The 21,164-nt window shown below is 37.2% G+C and overlaps 1 protein-coding gene across 6 annotated transcripts in view; it reads left to right on the plus strand.

Annotated features, from left to right (window-relative positions):
* AMMECR1 (AMMECR nuclear protein 1) overlaps window positions 1-21,164 on the plus strand; it is a 74,182-nt gene that overhangs the window by 33,823 nt on the left and 19,195 nt on the right. For 4 of the 6 annotated variants that reach the window (XM_056491607.1, XM_056491605.1, XM_056491606.1 and 1 more), the window contains exon 2: window positions 1,201-1,311. The exons of the other annotated variants lie outside the window; for them this stretch is intronic. In XM_056491607.1, the coding sequence (XP_056347582.1) occupies window positions 1,201-1,311 (111 nt within the window). The remainder of the gene's footprint in view (window positions 1-1,200; window positions 1,312-21,164) is intronic. 6 annotated transcript variants of the gene reach the window in all.

Below are 21,164 nucleotides of genomic sequence, written 5' to 3' on the forward strand. Positions count from 1 at the left end.
GGGAAATTGTCCAGCTTAGTCAAGTAAGGAGGAAGTTGCTGTACCAGCAGGTGATAGATAACAGGTTTTAGCAAGTTAGGAGAGGACTGAATGCTGCTGTGTAAATGCTGCAGACAGAGGCATATCCTTTTCTTCCATCACAGGACAGGTATCTTGTGCCATGCCAGATAAAGTGAATGGTGTGGAAGGAGAAAAGAGATATGGGCTATTCCTTGGAAGTCCCAAAGTGCACCCATCCCTATGTATGGTACCTCCAGTACAGTTACACCCATCTCTCCTACACTGTGCAGTTGCGCAGTGACTGATCTGTTCATGTAATACAATGCACTCTTCTCTGTATAATGCACTTTGTCACCTTTATAGAAAAAGAGTAAGTATTACATGTGTTTCTTCTCGAAACATCTCTGTTCGTCTCAGTATTAGAAATCTTTGTTAGGATCGGTATCCAGATGCCATGTGCACTCCCTTGAGAAATTAAAGTTAGCATAGTTTTCTCTTGCTTGTGTATTAATGTAGTTCATTAGAACTGCAAGAAAAGGTTTGGTCCCCAAGAGCTGTGTAGTTCTCTTTCTGATTAATTTAGTGTGTGAATTGGTTTGTTATTAGTATTTCTTTGTAACTGTCATGTTCATGTGTTCAACTTAGAGATTTTGCTCTACTTCTGGTAATTGTTGATATTTTTAAATGGAAGTCATGGAGAAAATATCCTTTCCTCTGGTAGCTCTTTAAGTTTAGAGGTAATTCCTAAATTTTTTTGTCTTCCAAGGATTTCTGTTTCTAGCCAGCAGTATTAGTGACCAAATTATTTGTGTTCAGGAGGGTGTGGCTAGTGTGACTGGGGTATTTTTCCCTTCCATAAAGTTTCCTTACATACAGATCTCTAAGGTGAGGCTTTTCCCATTTACAGGAGACAGTTAATGGGTAACAGTAAGGTAGACTGAGCATATCAGATCTGTTACCAAGCATTTTCATTCTGTCCCTAAACTATTCCAGTAATCTTATTTTCTATTATGTCACACAAACAATGTTTCTAGAACAGTCAAAAGAATTGCTAAGGATATTTCTCACTGCTGTGGCCTGTTCAGATAGAGTTATTTTAGAGATTGACCCCGTTGCTGAAATGGAAGGGCCCTGTTGCTGAAATTTCACACTGTCAAAATTGCTCCTGTGGTCACGTCTGTCTTTTCCTCCCTAACACAGCCCACTGTTTGTAACGTGGAAGATTGGTCGAGATAAACGATTGCGTGGATGCATAGGTACTTTTTCCGCCATGAACCTGCATTCAGGACTCAGGGAGTACACACTTACTAGGTAAGAATTTGTTTTCTGTAGCCTTGACTTACATATTTAACTAGTCTGTTGAGGAGTTGATAGGTGTGCTTTGGTTTGTTTTGGGTTTTTTTGGCTGTGTCACTGTACAAGTCGATGAAAATCTGTGTCTCCTTTTGGTGCGAAGAGTATCGCCTGGATATTTGACTACTGATGTCATGAGGCCATGCTTGCAGTTAAAAACCATAAGTTGAGCCTATTCTTATTTTATTGGTCTGTAAACTACTCTCCAGTACCTTATTGTAACTGATTATTAGTATTTTTCCAGTGTTCAGACAAATTTTAACCTTAGTAGTTAATCTCAGGCCAGAAGACCAGAAAGTCAGATTTGGGGATTATCCTATTCACACTTCTAAACCAGCAGGTATTCTCACCTCTTCTCCATCAGGTGCTTCCAAACAGCTGCAGTTAATTTAATGCTACAAATTTCCATTACATGTTACTCTTCAGATACATCCCAGCCCCTGAGTGGGAAGCTTCTGGATGAGGGAGGTAAGTGATGATAATCCTTCACTCCCCGATGGCATAATCTTCATGTTTCGATCTACACCTAAATTCATTCACCTTAATATTGTTCCATTTCCTTTGCATAGAGTGAAAACTAATAAGTTTATCACTAGAGCTAGTAGCAAGCTTCTGCTTGTTTTTCTAAAAGTTTTCTTAAGTTTATTCTCTAAAGAATCGATGGAATTTTGTTCATCTCAGTTACAATAGACTTTATTGTGCTTTAAAATAGAAAATGCATTCTGGCATGTGTAGACCTCTAAAATTGTCATCACTTAAAATAATTAGTGCTTCCAGATCACTTTAGATTTGAGGCTTTTGTCTACTACAGGATCTTCCTATTTGCTGTTAAAATACCTTGTCCATCCTGGCATTAAATAGTATTAGAAAGGGAGATGTTCTTTTTGACATGTCTCCCTAGTTAATTGCAACCTGAAGTTCATTTCATGCTTTTCTGCTGAGCTTAAAGAAGATAACTGCTCATCTCCTGGAGCCCTTACAAACTTCTGAAAGACCTAGTTACTCTTATTGTGTTCAGTTTATTTATTATGCACCCTGGAATGTTTCTGCTTGTGTCCTTTAAAACCTCAGCATTCAAAATGGTCAGTGAGAAGAACCTTTTAATAAAGTTCAAAGCAATTTCTTTGTTGAGAGTTAAAAGGCTTAAAATCTTAACCATTAGTGAGCCAGACTAAATGAAAAACAACTTTTCCCCTATACTGGAGAGTGTTTCATTTAGGTGTATGCTTTACAGTGCATGATCAAGAACAATGAGCTTGTACAGAAAATTTCCCCCTGGGGCTAGGAATAAGGCTCAAGAAAATAGTTTTTGTTCCTCATAGATTTTTCTGTTCTCAGAAATAAGACAGGACTGTACTCTTAAATACCTTTACAACTGGTTATATGATTCCTGTCGCTGCATTCTAGCTCTGAAAGCAGAAGTCAAAATACATGAAAAGTGATGAAAATTAAAGGGAACTGAAATAACTTCAGTGCAGTATTTACAGGATGCCTACATGCTGTGGAAGTTTATCCAAGGTATTCAGAGGATATATCAGTAATTTCCAAGATGAGGAAAATGGCACTGCATACCAACCTATTTTTTAAAAAAAACCCTCTTTATAAGCACATAAGTTGCTTTGAAATAAAATACAACGTTTAGTGAATATTGGATTTTGTTACCTTTTATGGTAAATCTTTTTTATGCTTATGGTACCTAAAATGCTTCCAGGTTGCTTTCTTTTTTTTAAATAACAGCCAAACTTCAAATATGATCACTGAAATATAGAGTTCATATCAGAATGTACAAAAAAGGTGTTCATTTCTATAAGTCATTATATAAAAAAATGAAAGAGAGGGTTATGTGTGATCAGTTTCCTTCTTGAGGTCAGTCTTCTCAACTATGGGGCTTCCAGAGGAGAGCATTTGAGGAATAAAAGAAGCACTGTTGAAATGCCCATGGGCTTTGAGAGTTTGGAGCTCAATGGGCCTCCATAGGAAGGAGGAAGGATTAGAAACTAGGACATTATAGCTTGCTCCACCAGAATATGGGCAATAGGCTGCTGCAGAAGACATGACAATTCCTAAAAGGGAAAAACTTACTCAGGAAAGGCGGAAATTAATCAACAAAGTAGGTAGAAAGAGAATGGGCTCTACTGCAGAACATGGAACTTGACCAAAACTTTGTTGATGATGCAGTTATGAGACTGCTGACTCTATTTTCCTTCGACACTGGGAGGCATTTTTCTTCAGTTATTTTGAATATATAGTGTGGATTAGCAGAACCAGGTCTTATTCATTCTTACTCTTTTCAGCACCTTCACTGGAATTGTGGCCCAGCTTTCAGTCAGTAAAATGGTACAAAAGAACAGCTGCTTTTAAATGCCCTGGTGCTTAGCAATCAAAATACCCACAATTCCCTTCACGCATAATTTTATTGCAAATATGCTGAATAGTCGTTAGGATCACAGTAAATAAATTTTGTTATTTCTAGTGGTTATCTCTGGCTGTATATCATATGCAATGTGTAACATACACATCTCTTATCTGCATATGTTAGTATAGTTCCTTTGAAGCAGCACAATGATAGTTTGTCTAGGAGTCTGGAATCAACAATTTCCTGGGACACCCCCACCCTACACTTTTTCAGGTCTGTAACCAAAAATGGTGGTGATCTGTGACCATTTTGAGCTCTATAGGTTGTTGTGCTGATATTGCCAGTATGTTCTAAACAGGAAAGTTATGTGGAATGATTCATCATTAATTGGATGCATCTGCCTAAGTTCTGAGGAGGGATGCGAATATCCATAGTTAAAAAGCTATTACTGCACTTCTTACAAAATCTACATGTTGAATTAATCTTTCTCTGCAGTTATATGAGTGAAACCCAGGGGAAAGGATGTGTATTATTAAAATCTTCTGCAGAACTTTATGGAGAGAGAGGTTCAGACTTGGTGATTTCTTTTCATTTTACTGGGAGGTAAATCATGTCCAAATGTTCTACAGTGTTCAATATTGCATTTTAGAATCATGAAATTTTACCATGGGCAAAATAGTCCTTTAGACTGAATGTGTTAAATTGACTATCCCATCTGAGTGCATAAAAATAAACCAATCCAGATTATGAAAATTACCTTGTGTTTTACAGCTCCTTCAAGAAAATACTCAGAACTTGGAAGCAGGTTACCACAGAATTTTATAATAGGTTGATAAATTACTTTTTCATGTATTTTGTTCAGTAGTAAGACTTAGGTTTTGGCACTGAAGTTTTAAACTCCTGCTTTTACATATTTGAGATACTGAACAAAAATGGTTTCAGTTCTTTCTTTCAGTTTTAGTTTTTAATTATTTTGTGGAATTTGAAGTAATATTTTATGCCTATTGGATATAGAAGTATAGTGCATAGATTTTTAACTCCGTGTTGGTTTAGCCCATCAAGGCTAGAATATGTGTCTGAGGAGGAAGATAGTAGAGAACAGGCAGGTAAAGGGATATGTTACATGGCAGTCTGTTGTCCCAGAGGAAAGTTGAAAGAAAAATTGGCAGACTCCAGGGCTTAACTGTATTAACCTAATGGCTGAAAACTGGATTTACCCCACCTTCCTTTAGCAAGCATAGACCTGTCTCTGCTGTCTGTATGATGTAATCAGTCTTTTTTTGTGTGTTCTACTTACCACTCCACCTGAGGGAAATAAGACTGCTGTCAGAAACTTAGCCTAGATGTGGCTGATCAAGAAAAGGAAACAAAGAGAAGCTTGGGATGAGAAGCACAAGATGAAAGGTTTCATTTCCTTCTATTTCCATACTTTTTCGTAACTGAATTTGGGCATACATTCCATATGAGGATTTGGCTGCTGCTGGCATCAAGTACTGCTCTGTCCTTATCAGCAATTTCAAAAGTCTTAGTCCTTGTTGCTGCAATAATGCCTTCTCTCTGTCAAAAACACTAACCCTTTCCTCCTGTTCCAAAGTTTATAATTCAACTGTAAGACAGCAGTATGGGAAGCTAACTTAAAGGGTAAAATTGAGAAATATTTAATGACTGATCACATTAAAATTGATGCTGGCCTTACTTGATAAAGACTAGTGACAAGTATTTGTACAGACAGGACAAACTCCTTCATGTCTTTAGTTAAGTTTGCTACTCTAACCCTGTGATCAGTCCCATAAGTCAATGCTAACTTCCCAAAATCTTTACCACCAAGCAGTGTTGGTATGGGTTTAGGTAGTCATTACCACTGATTCAGGGCAAAGAATACTCATTCATCTGACTGCAATTTTTTGAACTGCAGGGTTGGGGGATTACATGTTTTTGACAGTTGTTGTGGCCTTCACTATTGACAGAAGTCATAGGTTGAATTAATTTGTTCAAATGACATTTCATGTAATATTTCAGAGCACACTGTTGGCTTCTGTGTTGCCCACTGATAATACTTCGCAGGCTATCTTGCTCTTGGCTTTGATTTATAGTAGACCACTGCTGCAAGTTGGCTTTTAAAAATTCTGTTAGTACACTGTCTGATGGCCATCAGTGGCAAAACACCTGATAGTGAGATGAAGCTTACATTATCACACTTGAAATTAAACTCTGCAGAGAGCAGTGTAGGTTCAGGACAGCCTGAACTCATCAGGGTTATGCTGTTCTTCTCTGTTTAATACTGGTTTTAAAGACAGAAAGCTTCCTTTCTATTTGTATGTGTCTGTGAAAAGTAGGTGCTTGCTGCTTGCTTCTGAGTTCTCAGGGTTGCCTTATTCAAGTAGAGGGCACAAATTTCCAATTGAGAAGAGCTGGTTAGGGCTATATGTGGTAACATGGTTCTGTGTCCAATTGAGTGGACAGACAACCACTGTGTACCAGAAAGCATGTGAGAAGCCAGTGGCAATAACCCTCTGGAATATGTAACTCCTACCTTCCACTTAATAGCAAGTTGAAGTCATGAAGGGTAAAATTTTTAGGGGGTGGCTCAACCTATAAAGTCCACTAAGTTTTAAGAATAAAAATGTCCTACATGCTGTCAAAACTTGTTGAACCAGTAAGACTACAGTCAGCTTTGACTCTGCAGATACTTACCTTTCACATTGAATCATAGAATCGTTTACATTGGAAAACAGCTTTAAGGTCATCAAGTCCAACCATTAACTCAGCACTCCAACAAGCCCACCACTCCCGCATATCTCCAAGTGCCACATCTATATGGCTTCTAAATCCCTCTAGGGCTGGGGACTCTGCCACTTGTTTGGGCAGCCTGTTTCAGTGCTTGACAACTCTTTTAGTGAAAAAATGTTTCCTAATAGCCAGTCTGAATGATGCCTGGTACAACTTGAGGCAGTTTTTTCTTGTCCTGTTACTTGCTGTTTGGGAGAAGAGGCTGACCCCACCTGGCTATGGCCTCCTTGCAGGTAGAGAGCAGTAAGGTCTCCCCTGAGCCTCTTCTTCTCAATGCTAAAATCTCCAGTGTAAGCAACTCTCAGTTACACAATCATATGCCCTTACTGAGTTACAAAGTTCTGTAGGAGTGATTTCAGAGTGTCCTACATTCCTCGGGAGGTAGGAAGCGGTGTGCCAAACTGACACTTCAGAGGGTGTACTGAGTGCTTTTTGCTCAGACCAGGATGGGGGCTTCCTGGCCTAAGGAGAGTTCAAGGATGCTGAAGTTCAAGGATGTTGCAGGACTGCTGTTCTGCTCTACCGACCTTGGGTTGATAGTTGATAATGTTGCCATGATATGGGCATCACCCAGTGTCCAGTGTAAGGCAGGTTCTGCTCATCTGCTAGGCAGCAGCAGAGAGAGGGATTTATTCTCATCACTTCGTAGCAATTTCATTTCTCTAAAACTCCTTAGGAAAAAAAAAGAGATGTCTGAGCCAGAGCTGTGTTTAAAAGACATTTGGAAATACATAAGTACTGAACACATTTATTATATACTCATGCATATTTGCATATAACGTATAATATATAGCCTATATGTGTTCTGAGTCAGAACTGGGCTGAAGTATATTGAGGCAGTTCAGCACTCAACTTCACTTTTTAAATTAGAAGATGTAAATAGATATGTATATATTTATGATGGTGTTGCCCTCCAGGGGTACTAATAATACTGTATCTTAGAATTCCTTTTTTCTATCAAAAATGCTTTTGTTAAAATATCAAATTGAGATATTAGCACTGTGATTTTTAAGTATTTACTGATTACCGCTATTGAAACTGAGGCAAAATTATTTTAACATATTTTGTACTGGCTCATGGCTTTGGCTGCCATATCATCAGTATATAGATGAGACTTTACTGAAACTTGGAGCTGTTCATATTTCTAAATTTTATCCAAATCAATGAAAGCTAGTTGCTTTGACTCTGCTTGTAGACACTGACTTTACAAATAACAAGCACTTTAATTTGGGTAAATCCTAGGGTCTGTTTTAGTGGAATATATGTTCATTAGTAAAATGGTTTGTGGTGTAAACCCATAAAAACAGAAAGTGAAGTATATAAATCTGAATGTATTGAGCCTGGCTTAGTTACTCTATGTGAGTCAGTTCAGTAAATAGATCTGTAATGATTTTGTGCACACAGTGCCAGGTCATTACTTCAGGGAACTGTTGCTTAACAGAACTGTTTGCTGCCTTCTCTCAAAGGGCAAAGCTAAATACCATACTTAATCTTTAAATGGAAAAAAAAAACCAAAACAACCAAATTTTTGTTTTAATGATTCAGTTAAACACTTCTTATTTTGTTAGGAAGGAAAATCTTATTGTTAGAAGAGAGGAGCATGCCCTAGGGAATACATGTTTTTTGCGTATTTACATATGTTGAGAATGTAATAATTCTGACTTATTTTTTTCTTTATTTGAAAATAAACAATCAAAAAACCCCCGGTTTTGTAATTGTTACTCTGTTATTCCTGAGATAACCTTGCTAACCCTTGGACCTAATGGTAGATGAGAGTTTGTTTCCTTAGCAACACTCTTGAAAGAAAGCAAAGGAAAATGCCATAAATGAAAGGACAGTCCTTAGATTATTATCTTTTGAAAGGAGGAGAGCATAATGATGCTCTCCCAAAGCTTTTTCAATAGATCCAGGGTTGTCAAATATTGGGAGCTATTTTACTGTTTTGCTGGGGAAACTGAATTATAGAATACGAATGCTTTGGCACAGGAGAATGCATTACTGTGTTTTGTAGAGTAACCTTACTCTGGGAGTTGACTGTTTATGAAAGGTACCTGAAAACCAAGGAAAAATAAATTTTATAATTAAAAATTACTACAAAATTGCTGTATCTGTATAAAATAGCTCAATAAATTTTAGAGGAGGTTTTACTGAGACTTAAACTTACTGTCATAAGTTTAAGGTCTCAGCAGTAGAATTTGGTGTAACTAAGGAAATGGCCAAATTTGAAATACTCACTTCATCTTATTTAAAAGACATTCAAAAATGTACTTCTTATAAAAAATGCACGCTTAGAAAAAGACATGCTCCAGCAAGATAACTTCATGATTAGTTAATGTAACTTGCGGTATTTGGAATAGATCAGATGAAATTCAGTTGAACTGGTGCTATGCAGCTGTTACTCAGACTTTCCAGATGGGTTTCCAGGAGGAGCCCATATCCTTTGTGACTCCAGTCTTTCCCGTGGTGACCTTGCATTTCATCTTCTTCCCACCCAGTCTCCTATTATGTGAACAAAACGATGCATGTAAGTTCAGAGTTGTGGTTGAGTTGAAACATTAGTTTGGTTCTAAGTCAGATATTTGTCTTTGGATATTACTTGACAGAAGTGTTTGGGAGGGAGGGTTGAGATAGGGGAACTGGCCACTCTGGCTTTCCTAGCAAAGCTCTGTATTTCCATAACTTGCTTTTCCATTACTAGTACAGGTTACTAGTGTTGGTACTTCAATGGGTTTTAGTCAACTTTTTAATCTCTTTATATGATAGTCTTAAGGGAAACATCATCAAAACATTGCCTAAAAATACTTTATAATGACATTTGCTTTCTTTTGAGACTCTTGGTGACTTACTGATTTCTGAAGTGCTACAAAGATGTGCTGGGCTATGAGCCAGCGCTGCAGAATACAAGATAGGACTGTGCTCACAGCAGACAGAGGCATAAGTGAAGTGTGTCCCAAGTTGTAAAGAAAGGATTTGTCTATTTGGAAACAGGACAGAATGGAAAAAGTTGACATAGAAGTTATCTGCTTCTGGATGAGAGTTTTTCTCTCTGGCTGTTCTCAGCTTAGCAGTAGGTGTTAATTTTTAATAAAGAGTAAGGGATATTTTCCAGAACTTTCTTGAGAGTAAAACATCCCACTGCACAGACTGGCCAGTGTTTATATGTACTAAATATGAGACACCTCGAGTAAGACCCTGGGAATTGAGGTGCAGCTGTGGTGTATTAGATACCTTGCCCAGTACTAGAAATACACTTTGGCTCAAGGAACTGATTTTTACTGAAATTTGATGTTTTAATACCAGTTAGCAAAGATTAAGCAAGATCACAGGAAAAATAATTGTCTCTTACTTACAAGCAGTTAAAAACTTTAAACTATGGAGCTTTGTGTGGGAGGTGCTGTGGGAAAGGAGTCTCAATTAAAGTTTTTGGTTTGTCAGCACCTTCTCCATTTAGGTGTTTACTGATGCTTCCTTTTAAGACTATAAAGAAGAAATAGCACAAACAGTGTGGGGAACTGGGCTCCAAAAGCCCTTCTTATCCCTGTTCACTTAGACACAAAGGTGTTGAAGCTTTTGAAATTGTTTTTTTACCATTTTCCATAGATTAGAATAATCAGAGTTACAATCCTCTTGTAAACATTAGCAGTGTTTTCTGATATTTTAAAATAGTACTGACAGATAACCTGTTTCTAAAATTTGTTCCTGTTGACACCAGGAAGGGAGAAGTTATGTCCTTTACAAGAGCTGTGCAGTTAAGATGGTGGAAAAGCTCTTGGAAGAAGAAGAAATAGCCTATCCACTGCTGGAACACAAGCAGCCATACAAATGCTGAAGAATGTCTGAAGACTTCTGAAGTTAAGCATACTTCTGAGGTAGTCCTGAAGTCTTAGAGGCCCAATCACTCTGCACTATTTCAACTCATATCATGTGTGTATTTGTGAGCAAGTGACCTGGAGTGGGGAGGAAAAAACAACACGCAGAAAGTCTTGAAAGACTTTTTGAACTTCATTGTTTACAAATTACTGGAGTTTTATTCCAGTTCCTTGTAGGGGGGAATATATACCTACCAGAAAATAACATGAATTTAAAAATATAATATTAGAGACAGAAGCACTGCATGTTTGTCTCTTCTTTGAATTGCAGATGCACTTTTCAGATTCTGCCATTTTCAGCTGTACTCTTTAGAAAAATGTATGGAGTGATAGCACTCTAAATGAGTGTATATTTGTGGTAGCCTTTATTTTAGAAACAAACTGAATGTACTCTAATTGGTTTTTTTAGCTCTGTAAATAATTGTGGTGATGCAGTTCACAAAGCACCTACTGCTGCAAAAGTATGTAGATAAACCATTACTTAGGAGTATTTGTTGTTTAACCAAAAAACATTTATAATCTCAAAGATTCCTACTTTAATTTGAGTTTTCAAGACTTTGAATTAGAACTTTTCTAAATATAGTTGTAATTTACATGTGGAGAATAGCCTTTTATCATAGTGGAGAAGAGCTTTTTTTGGCCATCAATGCAAGTTTCCATAGGACTGGCAACACTCAGTTCTTCAAGCAAGGATATTCTCTGTGGGGGAATGGTGACATGTGCCTGCGTCTTAAATATAATACGTAGGCTACAGAGTGTCAGCTCACATGCTTAAATTTAGGTTTACTGTTCCAGTTCAATGGTATAATCTTTATTTCTTAGTGCAGATTACTTGCATTAAAGGGTCATTTGTCAGGCAAGGAGTCTCTCAGGTTGGAGAAGTACAGTATATAAATAACTACCACAAGAGCCTGCAGATCTGGTGCAGATGTTAAGAAGTGCTCTGCTGAGCCTGGGCACAGCTTCTGTGAACTTCTCATCTCTGCAACCCCAGCTTCAGTGAATGTGCCCTTTGTGATCATGACAATTACTAACAGTTGCGGTTTAAGTTGTATATGAAATCAGGTATTGCAAACTTTTACTAGCAAGGAAAGGTGACTCTTTTTACTGTATTTTTCAGATCATTAGAATTCCCTTAGTTTTGATTTTACAGGGGAAAAGAAAAAAATCTCCTGGGTTTTTTTGAACAGTATAACTTTCTGGTAGTTTTGGTTTAAGTAATCTTATGACTTCTATAATGCCACGAACTATGGCACAAAAGGTGTCACGCTTCTTGTAACATGCAATTAATTTGCTACTTTAGATACCAGCCTAAATGTAACATTCTCAGTGCTTTATTGGTAAATAAAAGCCAGCTTAGAAATGCATTCACACTGGTATATTCGAACAGTAGTTCTTACTTCAGGAGACTCTTAATTTCTTTCATTTAATGTTGCTAAAGTGAATGATATAGAATAAAAATATATTTAGTATGTAATACAAGGTTAAGCAATTATTTTCTTCAAATATTGGCTTATATCCCATTTAACTGGAGCGTCACTGTAAAGCCAAAATGTAATATGACTCAGTTGTACAAAGGTCGAAAGAGATATGTCTCTATGGGAGAAAAAAAAAGTTCTCCATGCATATGTTTATGCATTTAACAGCTTCGTTCTTATCGAATTAAAGGAGCTGCTTGTTTATCTCTAGGCCAGTTACTTCCAGTTATTGTTGTTAAAGCCCCACATGTGATGTGCTCATTTGGCTTGTTATATGAGTGAACACAAAGAAGGGAAAGGAGAAATGTAATTTTAAAGTAATTGAGAGGTCATTGTGACCTCGGTTCTACAGCAGGGCATCACTGCATTTCACCAAAAATATTTTTACATGCTCTGTCAAGAAATTAACACTGGTTTTGTTTCTGTTCCAGAAGATTCTGCACAATTTGCAAGCTGGTTAGTTGGCCCTTTCTCGTCTGTGCTGAGGATGCAGTCTGCAGTTTGCTCACTTAGCTACAGAGAGGCTTTTTTCCTTTGACCTAGACTGCTAATCCCTCATTGCAAAAAGCAGCAGCTGTGTTTTTCTGTGTAGGTCTCTGCATCGCATGCAGCCTCATTTGCCAAAGCCACCCCTCTTTGTGTGCTCAGCTTTTTCAATCACTGAAAGGGTGACTTTCTGATTTGTTGCTCAGAAAACCCTCTTCAGGTTTGTGGAAGTCTACAGTTCGTTTTCTTTTTTTTTTCCCCCAAAAAAATGTATATTTCCAAGAGCTGTTACATATGATTTCACAAGACTATGTTTGACTAAAGCATTCCTGACATTCAGGAAGTGAAATATTTAGTGAGTCACTTTTTAGAAAGGTGGTGAAATCTATTTCTATTTAAATACTAATCACTTCAGATACAATTCAAAACATCTATCTCTAATGGTATGATTATGACTATACTAATTTTTTGTGTATCCACACTGTATCCTTATTTAGCATTGAATAGTTGGGCTTCTGTTGGTCTTGGTGCAAGTCCCTTAGTTAAACATGTGTAGCAATGCAAGATGTTCCAAGGTAATTAAAAGTTGAATAGATACATGGACAAAACAGTCCTTTGCTGGTTTAGGCTTTACTGCAGTGAATGGCAAAATTCTGCTACCTTCAAAGGTGGAAGAATTTGGCCTGTAGTTTCTCTAAGAGTATGTGATTTCAAGTACCTAATTCATAAGCAGATTTTTCAAATGTTTGTAATGCTGTTGATTTAGATGCATTCTTTGAATACTTGAGTTAGTTTCTGAGGCTATGGACAGATGTAGCCCAACCTGGACCTTTTGCCTTTTCTTCATTTCAGAACTTCCTTTTCATTCCACTTCAGCTCTTTTTATTTGCTACTCAAAGCCTGGTTTAGAATGAAAAACATACAGAGTGACAGCTGGCAGACTTGGAACTGAATGCACTTTATAGCTGAGCTTGCAAATGTTCTGTTGCTTGGGCATCTTGACCTTAGATAAGAGTGGTTTGTGAGTGCCCCATCCAGGCACTTCTGTAAGCTAAGTAGGTTGCAGGTGGTACGGAACGTGTCACTCCACATAGACAGAATTGTGACAGGAATCTGGAAGGAGTGAAAAGATGAAATTGTGACCCCCTCATGAGTGAGAGAGAAGTGGTACAGTTGCTAAAAGGAGAATAAGAAGATGGCTTGCAGATAACTTCTTTGTGTGTGGAAGGTAAAGGGAAGAAAATGTAGGGAGCAAAGCTTCCAGATATATAGAATGTGTTTATGTACCTAAAACATACTCTACTTTTTATCTGGGGATTTGTAGAGGTAATGAACAATCATAGCTTGATCTGTTAATGAGATTTGTATACAAAATAAAAACCTACACATGTGCAAAATGAACAGAAAAAACATTAAGCCTTTTTTGTTGCCTTAAATAGGAATTAAATTCTGTTGATGCAGCAGTTATGATGTCTGCATTCTAGAATAGTTTCATGATAGCAGGAGCAAGTGCCTAGAAACCAAGTCTCATGAAGTAAGGAGGGACCATTTTTTTCCCTGAGGTCTTGTTACATGTGATGTGCCACAAGGGATTCATCTTGTGCCTATCTTTCACTGTATTTATAAAAAGACTGAGAATTAGTAAGATGCTATGAGCTCATTTACCATCCTCTACACTGACAGTGTTCAGATCTGCATCTCTGCAGATGTCCTCACAAGATGTGTAAGAGATTGTGCTTAGGTTAAAACCAGTTGGTTTGAACATAATCCAAGTTGAGTTATGATATTGATGAAACACATCTTGGGGAACAAGCCAGGATATTATTCTGTGTTCTCTATTTTGAGTTGTCATACTCCAGTCTGTAAGGCAGTGTGGACCTTGGGTTAGTCGCAGTTTATGTGTTTGTTGAAGAATTTCAAGACTGGATTCTGGCACCTTTCATTTCTCAGTCTGTATTTGCTAATACCTTCATATTTCAGCATATTTTCTTGTCTGAATCTTTTTCTATGAACCATTTACTGCAATACCTTGCATAAGCAAATATGACTGAGCAACCTGGTCTGGTGGATAATGTCCCTGCCCACAGCAGGGGGTTCGAATGAAATGATCTTTAGGGTCTCTTCCGGAACTGTTCTGTGATTCTACAGTGTTTGTCCTTCTTAATTGATTTGCTGCATAATCTACCATGCCTTTTACTTTCCTTATATTTAACCTGATTATATATATTTAATTCGTCCGTCACTGTGATTTCAAAGTCCCGACTGAAAAACAGTTTCAGTGTTTGTAGCAAATAGTACTGAAACTGAGCAATAAAAATTAAACTATCATATTTTTATATAAAAATACAGTGTTTCTGATGACAGAAGAAATTTTGAGAAAATGAAGCACTCTTTTGTTCTAGAATCTCAGTGGCATAATTTTAAAAGACTCTCTTTTATGCAAACTGCAAGAATTTGAAGATGTAAATGTTTAAATTATCTTCCTGTATTCATATATAACTACATTGCTGACACATTTAGAAATGTTTTTCTGTATGTACTTGAGATTAGGTCTTTTCAAAGTTTGTAATAAATTAAAAATACCTGATTGATTTGTTCTTTTATAAAATTATCGCTTGAATGCAGCTTTAGAGGGGGAGCAATATTTTGTGAATTGCTTTAATAAGAGTTGAACTCAGCTATCATGTGACCTTAAAGATTTTTGCCTGGACTTCAGTATCTGTTTTGGGGTAAAATAATGATTTCAGGTCGCTATTTAGAGATGTGCTGGAGATTTAAAGAGTTCTAGAGATCTTGTTTTATGTTTCTAGAGATTTGAGTGGTTAATGTTGCTCAAGCTGTGTGATTCTGAGTGTAATTGAGTAGTTAATTTTTGTTCATTAGCTAAACCTTGCCATCTGCTGGAAAGCCTTTTAGTGACATTATAATTTAGTCCAGTTGGAGCTCAGTTAGAGTTTTCTGACTAGTCTGGTATCACCAAACAAAAACCTACACACCAAACTCTGGTCAGTTTTGTTGCTCGGTTTTTAAACAAGTGTTTGGAATCATTGTGACAAGCCTACTGTGTTATGCTGGGAGGTTGTTTTAAGTTCTGTGAATTAAGTTTTTATGTGGCAAACCAAGACATTTCTGTGGCAGTTGACACCTTTCAGCCTCTTGAACGTTTGACACAAACTGTCACGTGTTTTTGAATTCCATTGTTGTTTATCCCAGCAGCATGTATGATGCAGGGACAGGTGAGGGACAATACAGGAAAAGGCAGAAAAGAAGCTGCCCCCTGTGAAGAAATTCCTGTATACACAGTTATATACCTGATGTTCCCTTACAGTCAAAAGATGTTCAGGGTCTGTGCTGAGCAACTCCCAGTGCAGGCAGCTGTGAGGCGGTGGGTGTCAGAAACTGCCTCGATTCAGTTCCTGCAGTATGGAGTGGATGGAACAAGCAGTTGCAACTCTCCACCTATATCTGGGCAAATGCACAGTACCTGCTTACTCTGGGCTGTTGTGTGCTCCAAGCTGCCCCACTCTCTCATGCCCTATGTGATGGGAAGATTTTGGAAACATCTTTGTTTCTTTCTGCTAAAAAGCCCTGAATTTATGGGACTGTTGGCTTTTCGAGATCCATGCTTATGAGTTTTCTTTTCTTAAAAGAAATTTTGTAATGGTGACTCTGTGAGGAGTTTGTTTTCATCTGCTATGCGTACAAGGCTGACAGACCCAACTGGAGAAGTAGCAGTAGTGAAACTGCCAGGAGTTTCAGCCCATGGTCACTGACTGGGCACGTGCACATTAACTGCAGAGTCCCTGAGCAGCATCTCAGATGGTGTCAGTCCATCATGTGTGCTCTGGAATGAATCTTTACCATGAAGCCAGAATAAGATATTAAATAAAGATTTGTCTGGAAATTCTAAGTACTCCTAGAAATATTCTGTAAAAGCTTCTTTTGATTTAAACAATTAATGGACTGTTTTATGTAAAGATAAGGGCTCAGAACCTTACCAGCAATACCAGTATGGTTTCCACAATACATGTGTGCACATAAAAATACTCTTCATATAGTTGAAGCCATTGAATAAGGAGAGCATACAGAGAGTTTATTTTAGAAGCCACTGGCTGTCTAAAATAGACTTGTCTTATGCAGCCAACATAGGTTGCCTTTTCTGACGAGCTTTTCTAAATTCTTCATTTATATATGTCCTCTGATTTGCCTTAGAAGGAATGGCATTTTTTCAAAGCTAAAATAAGTATCTAAAATAGACTAGCAGGTTTTTCCTTCTTCCTATTAAGTTACATGTCCAATTTTAATCAGATTGAGAGAAGAGAGACTTTCTGGCATACTTCACTTTTGTGGAGTAAAAATATAAATAAATAGATTCAAGACCCAAATTGCCAGATCACTATTTTATTTGTCCCACTTGGAATGCTCTTCCTGTTACCTGCTGCACTGTGCTGATAAAATCAGCTGAGAACTTCAAATATGTACATCCATGCCACACAACAAATGTGTATTTCTTTTTTATCCTGTGACTACCACTTAGCAACATTATGTGCAGGGAGTATGAATGTTGTTCTTTCCCTTTCTGTCTCCTAAATTTGAGAGAGGGTTCAGGAAAAACATGTCACAATTATTTTGTTTCCTGGAAATTTTTCCAGTCTGATCCAAAAAAAGTACAACAATATATATAAATGCTTTTTGCTTGCATTCAAGTGATTTGATGTTGCGTTTAAATTACTCCTTAAAATCTCCATTTAAATTAGCCAAATTCTGCTGGTCATAAATAAAAGTTGGTAAAAGGCTGACCTGTGGATTGTGTTGGGCTGTCTGTGACAGCTAGGAGGATTGTATTCATAATAATTTCTACTTTCTGAAGTAGAGCACACTTTGCTCTGCTTTTCTGGCTTAAAAATTAATTGCATGTCGTGACTTGGAAGCTGTTAGTTTTCTCTGGTCTCTGCCAAACCAAGCTATGAGAGTTGATTTTCATTAGGAAAACACTGGTGGTCTGCTTAAGTGTTCCTTAATTTTTTCCTCTTGAAGTTACTGAATGAAAAAGTAAAAATCTAAACTAACTTCACTGCTCAGTAACCCAGCAATTAAACAATAAATATTGTCTTTTTTTTGTTCTGAAGCCCTGGTACCAAGTGTCTCTTGCTGTTGTCTTTTCTTTACTGTTCCTTAAATCTAGTGAGTTTGCTTCTCATTCATTTAAGGAGGTTTTGAATTAATTGAAATACAATATCTGAGCACTTTGGGCTGACTTCATTGAGGCCATTTCTTTGTTAAATACATCTTCAAAGGTAATTCTACTGAGCTTAGTTCACTCAGTGAAAAAATTCCAGAATCTCAGGGTTACACTTATTGAGCTAGATGAAGAGATGGTAGGATTTAAGTCTTTTCCCTACCATCTGAAAGTAGTGCCAAGGTACTGTTTATCAGAAGAGGGTAATAGTTTGTAAAATAGGATATTTACCCTACTTTTCACATGTCTACTGATGATATTTGAAGAATTGTTTAGATGCCAGAAAGTTATGGTTTGGTTTAACTGTGCTCAGTATCAGAACTGGTTAAGAGAAAATGGATTACAATAGAATGAAATAAAAAAGTAATAGAAAATTAATTTTTAAATTGGATTAATTTTTTTAATTCCATTTGGTTATTTGGGAGCTACATTTCTACAGGGTAGGACGAGTAGACTAAAAGAGGCTGTCACAAAAAGATGATTTTTAGGAGTCAGGGATCGTGGATTCTGTTCTCAATTCTGTCACTGTTTCACTGTGTAAGCCTCCTAAATTGCATGAGTCGCGTAATGTCTCTGCCTCATTCACACTTCTATAAAAGTGGTATTACTTACATCATGCCCAGTGTTTGACAGCTTCTTTTGCATCTCCTTCTCCCATGTCATGTGTAAGCCTTCAAAATAATTTCCAGAAATATACAGAACTGTATCCAGTTTTGTCTAAACTCTCTGTCTGGTATAGGTCTGTAGATGTGACTGTCCCCAAAAAAGAGCTTTAGTAGGGAATTTCAGTGTTAGTGTTTGTTGTTAAATAACAACGAGTTAAATACTAGGAATTTAATTAATTTAATGCCACCATTCATCTGCCATTGAAAATCTTTCTTCACTATTTTTGATGCTTCTGTGCTATCAGACTTTTTTAAAGTATCTTTTTAATTCAATTGCAAGGATTTTGAGGGTATTCTAAACAGAGTAATTAAACTCCACTACTACTTCTTATTTCCCCAGTTTTGTTCTGCTGCTTGTTACCTGTCTGCCACATCACGTATAAGAGCCATAGGTTCTTACAGACTGAAGCTGACTTTTTTTATTCTTTTTTATTCTTTTTTAAGGTATTTTTATTGCCTACAGAAATTACAGATGGAGAACACAATGTATTTCATTTTGGTTCCCCTGCACATACATTTCAGATTGTTCCATGAGCTTCTCTAGTGGTTTCTTATAGAAAACAACATGTAGTCTTAAGGAATGCAAATATGTAAGGAATATAATTTTTTTTAATCATTATGCTGTTTTTCAAAATACTCAAAATACTTAAAACAATTCTCTTTTTATACTTTCAGTGTCTTTAAAGTGTTTGCAAGCTTTTCTCTATCCCACATACAAAGAGGAGTGGTCCTTGGCAAATGAAATTACTGATAAACATTTCCTATAGCCAAATAAACTTAATTTGAAGAAAAGCTGAGATTTGTATAGTATGGCTTAGCTGAAGAAAAACTGATAGTTGATTAACACTTTGTTTTGGCTTTTTTCCTAACTAGCAATTACTTGATCTTAGTAGGACATCCAGGACTACATAAATATTTAAATAGAAAGGCCCTGCATATGTGTGCATGCATTTAGTATCCAAAATTAGTTTTCCTTGAACAGGATTCAATTCTGACTTTACTTTCTTCACTTTTAACATGGAGCAGACTCAGTGTGGAAAAACTAATGCCATTTTATTGGCCAGCTAGAATTCCCCTTGCTTGGCACTACCTCTTTTCAACTCTTCAGTTCTATGTACTTCCATTTAGTCAGCAGCAATATATGAATCTATTTCTGGGCATGAAGGAATAAAGAACAGATGGCCTAGGAAAAGCACTTGCAATTATTGGGCTTTTTCTTTAAAAGTAGTTCTGAACTCCACCTAATTTTTCCAAGTTCTTTTGCTGATTATTTTCACTTACCCTTCCTTAATTCTTAAGTTTAACATAAAAATTGTGGAGTTAATATTTCTTAAATGTGGTATTTAATATACCAAATTCCATTCCTTTTTCTAACAGAAGATTTGACAGAAAAGTATAGCATTGAATAAGACTGTAAAATCAAATTCTAAGGGTTCAAAAGTACAGACACATACAGATTCTCCTGTGCCAGTTAAGAATGTTGATCATCCACAGCTGCATGGTGATTTTTTTATTCTGAGTTCAGACCAGTGACAAGTTTTTGAGGAAAGAAAGCATTGCCTTGTTGTGTTTTCTGCTTGCTGGGAACTGGTTAACAAAAAGCATGTGACAAGTGAAGTGACATGTCAGGCGAGGCACAGGTCTGAATTTCTATCCATGGATGTTTGTAGAGTGTTTGAATTGTATGGTAAGGGCTAAACTGCTGCCTGTAGAAACTGTTTCTCTTTCTTCCCAGAACAGGAATGGCAAAAGTAAAAGCTCATGCAAGGATTTTTATCCTTGATGACTAAATGTTGACATCTGCTGACCCTTCTGAGAGCGATGCCAGTCCGTCAAGCATTGAGAGCTGGGATTTGTATAAAGTGCAAGCTGCCATTGAGGAACTACTGGGCACCATCCGCTTTGTTCCACTGGCACCATCAGAACAATCATAGATGGTGATTTATTCACTACACAGAGATGAAGTTTAAAGTCAAGGATAATGGCTGAGTTCTGAAGAGAAGCATCTCTAATGCCATGTCTCCTGCTAACTAGGCATTGAGAAATGCAAAAATGAAAACAGTTCATTAGTGAAGAGATTCTACAAAGCTGGTGTGCTTTTAGGTTTTGCAAAGGTATCTGGAACTTACTGTAGAGTTTGGGCCATGGTAGCAATAATTGAATGATTGAGAAGATGACTGATATTCTAACTTTAATATAGGGCATAATAAAACAAATCTTGATTTTTGAAGTAGTATGTGATGTCCAAACTCATTAGGAAAAGGTTATAAAGTTTTAAGGTAGTTCTTCTGAAACTGTCACCTGATACAATTTTTGTTTCATGAATTTTGATAGGAGACAGTATTTCATGTTACATGTTCTCTTATTGGTATTTCCCTTTAGTAGGTTTTATTCCAGTTCCTGATTGTGAACACAAATTTCTCCAGGTAAATTTAGGTTCTACTTATGAAACAACAGGGGCAAAACTCTTTTGAAAGACCAAAAAGGGTCTGAAGACAGGAAAAGGAGGAATAAAATCACAGCAATACTCTGTGTAGAGTAGTCACAGTGTTGTCAGAGGCTGTTACTCAAATCTCTAGTCTATTCTGCCAGTGTTCTCACTTACCTCCTGCAGCAGGAGTTTTGAGATAGGATTTGTGCACCAGTGTCTGTAGCCTTGGAGGTGTTGAGGAGAAATTTTCCAGCATGCTGTACAGATGGAATAGCACCTGGCAGTTCAGCAGGAGTTAGTTGTAATTGAAATCGCTCAATCATTTGATAGCAATATTTCAGTTCTCGTGAGGTGGTTACATGAAGACAAGGTATTTGTGCCAGTGTCATTACTGAAGAATGGAGTAGGTCAGCTGAGCTTACTGCTCAGTGTGTGCTGGTTACTGCATGGCACTGCTTTCACTGGAACGGAACCATTTGGCTGCCTCTGTGTGCCTG

The sequence above is a fragment of the Oenanthe melanoleuca genome, chromosome 4A (genome assembly GCF_029582105.1).
Source record: "Oenanthe melanoleuca isolate GR-GAL-2019-014 chromosome 4A, OMel1.0, whole genome shotgun sequence".
NCBI classification, from domain to species: Eukaryota; Metazoa; Chordata; class Aves; order Passeriformes; family Muscicapidae; genus Oenanthe; species Oenanthe melanoleuca.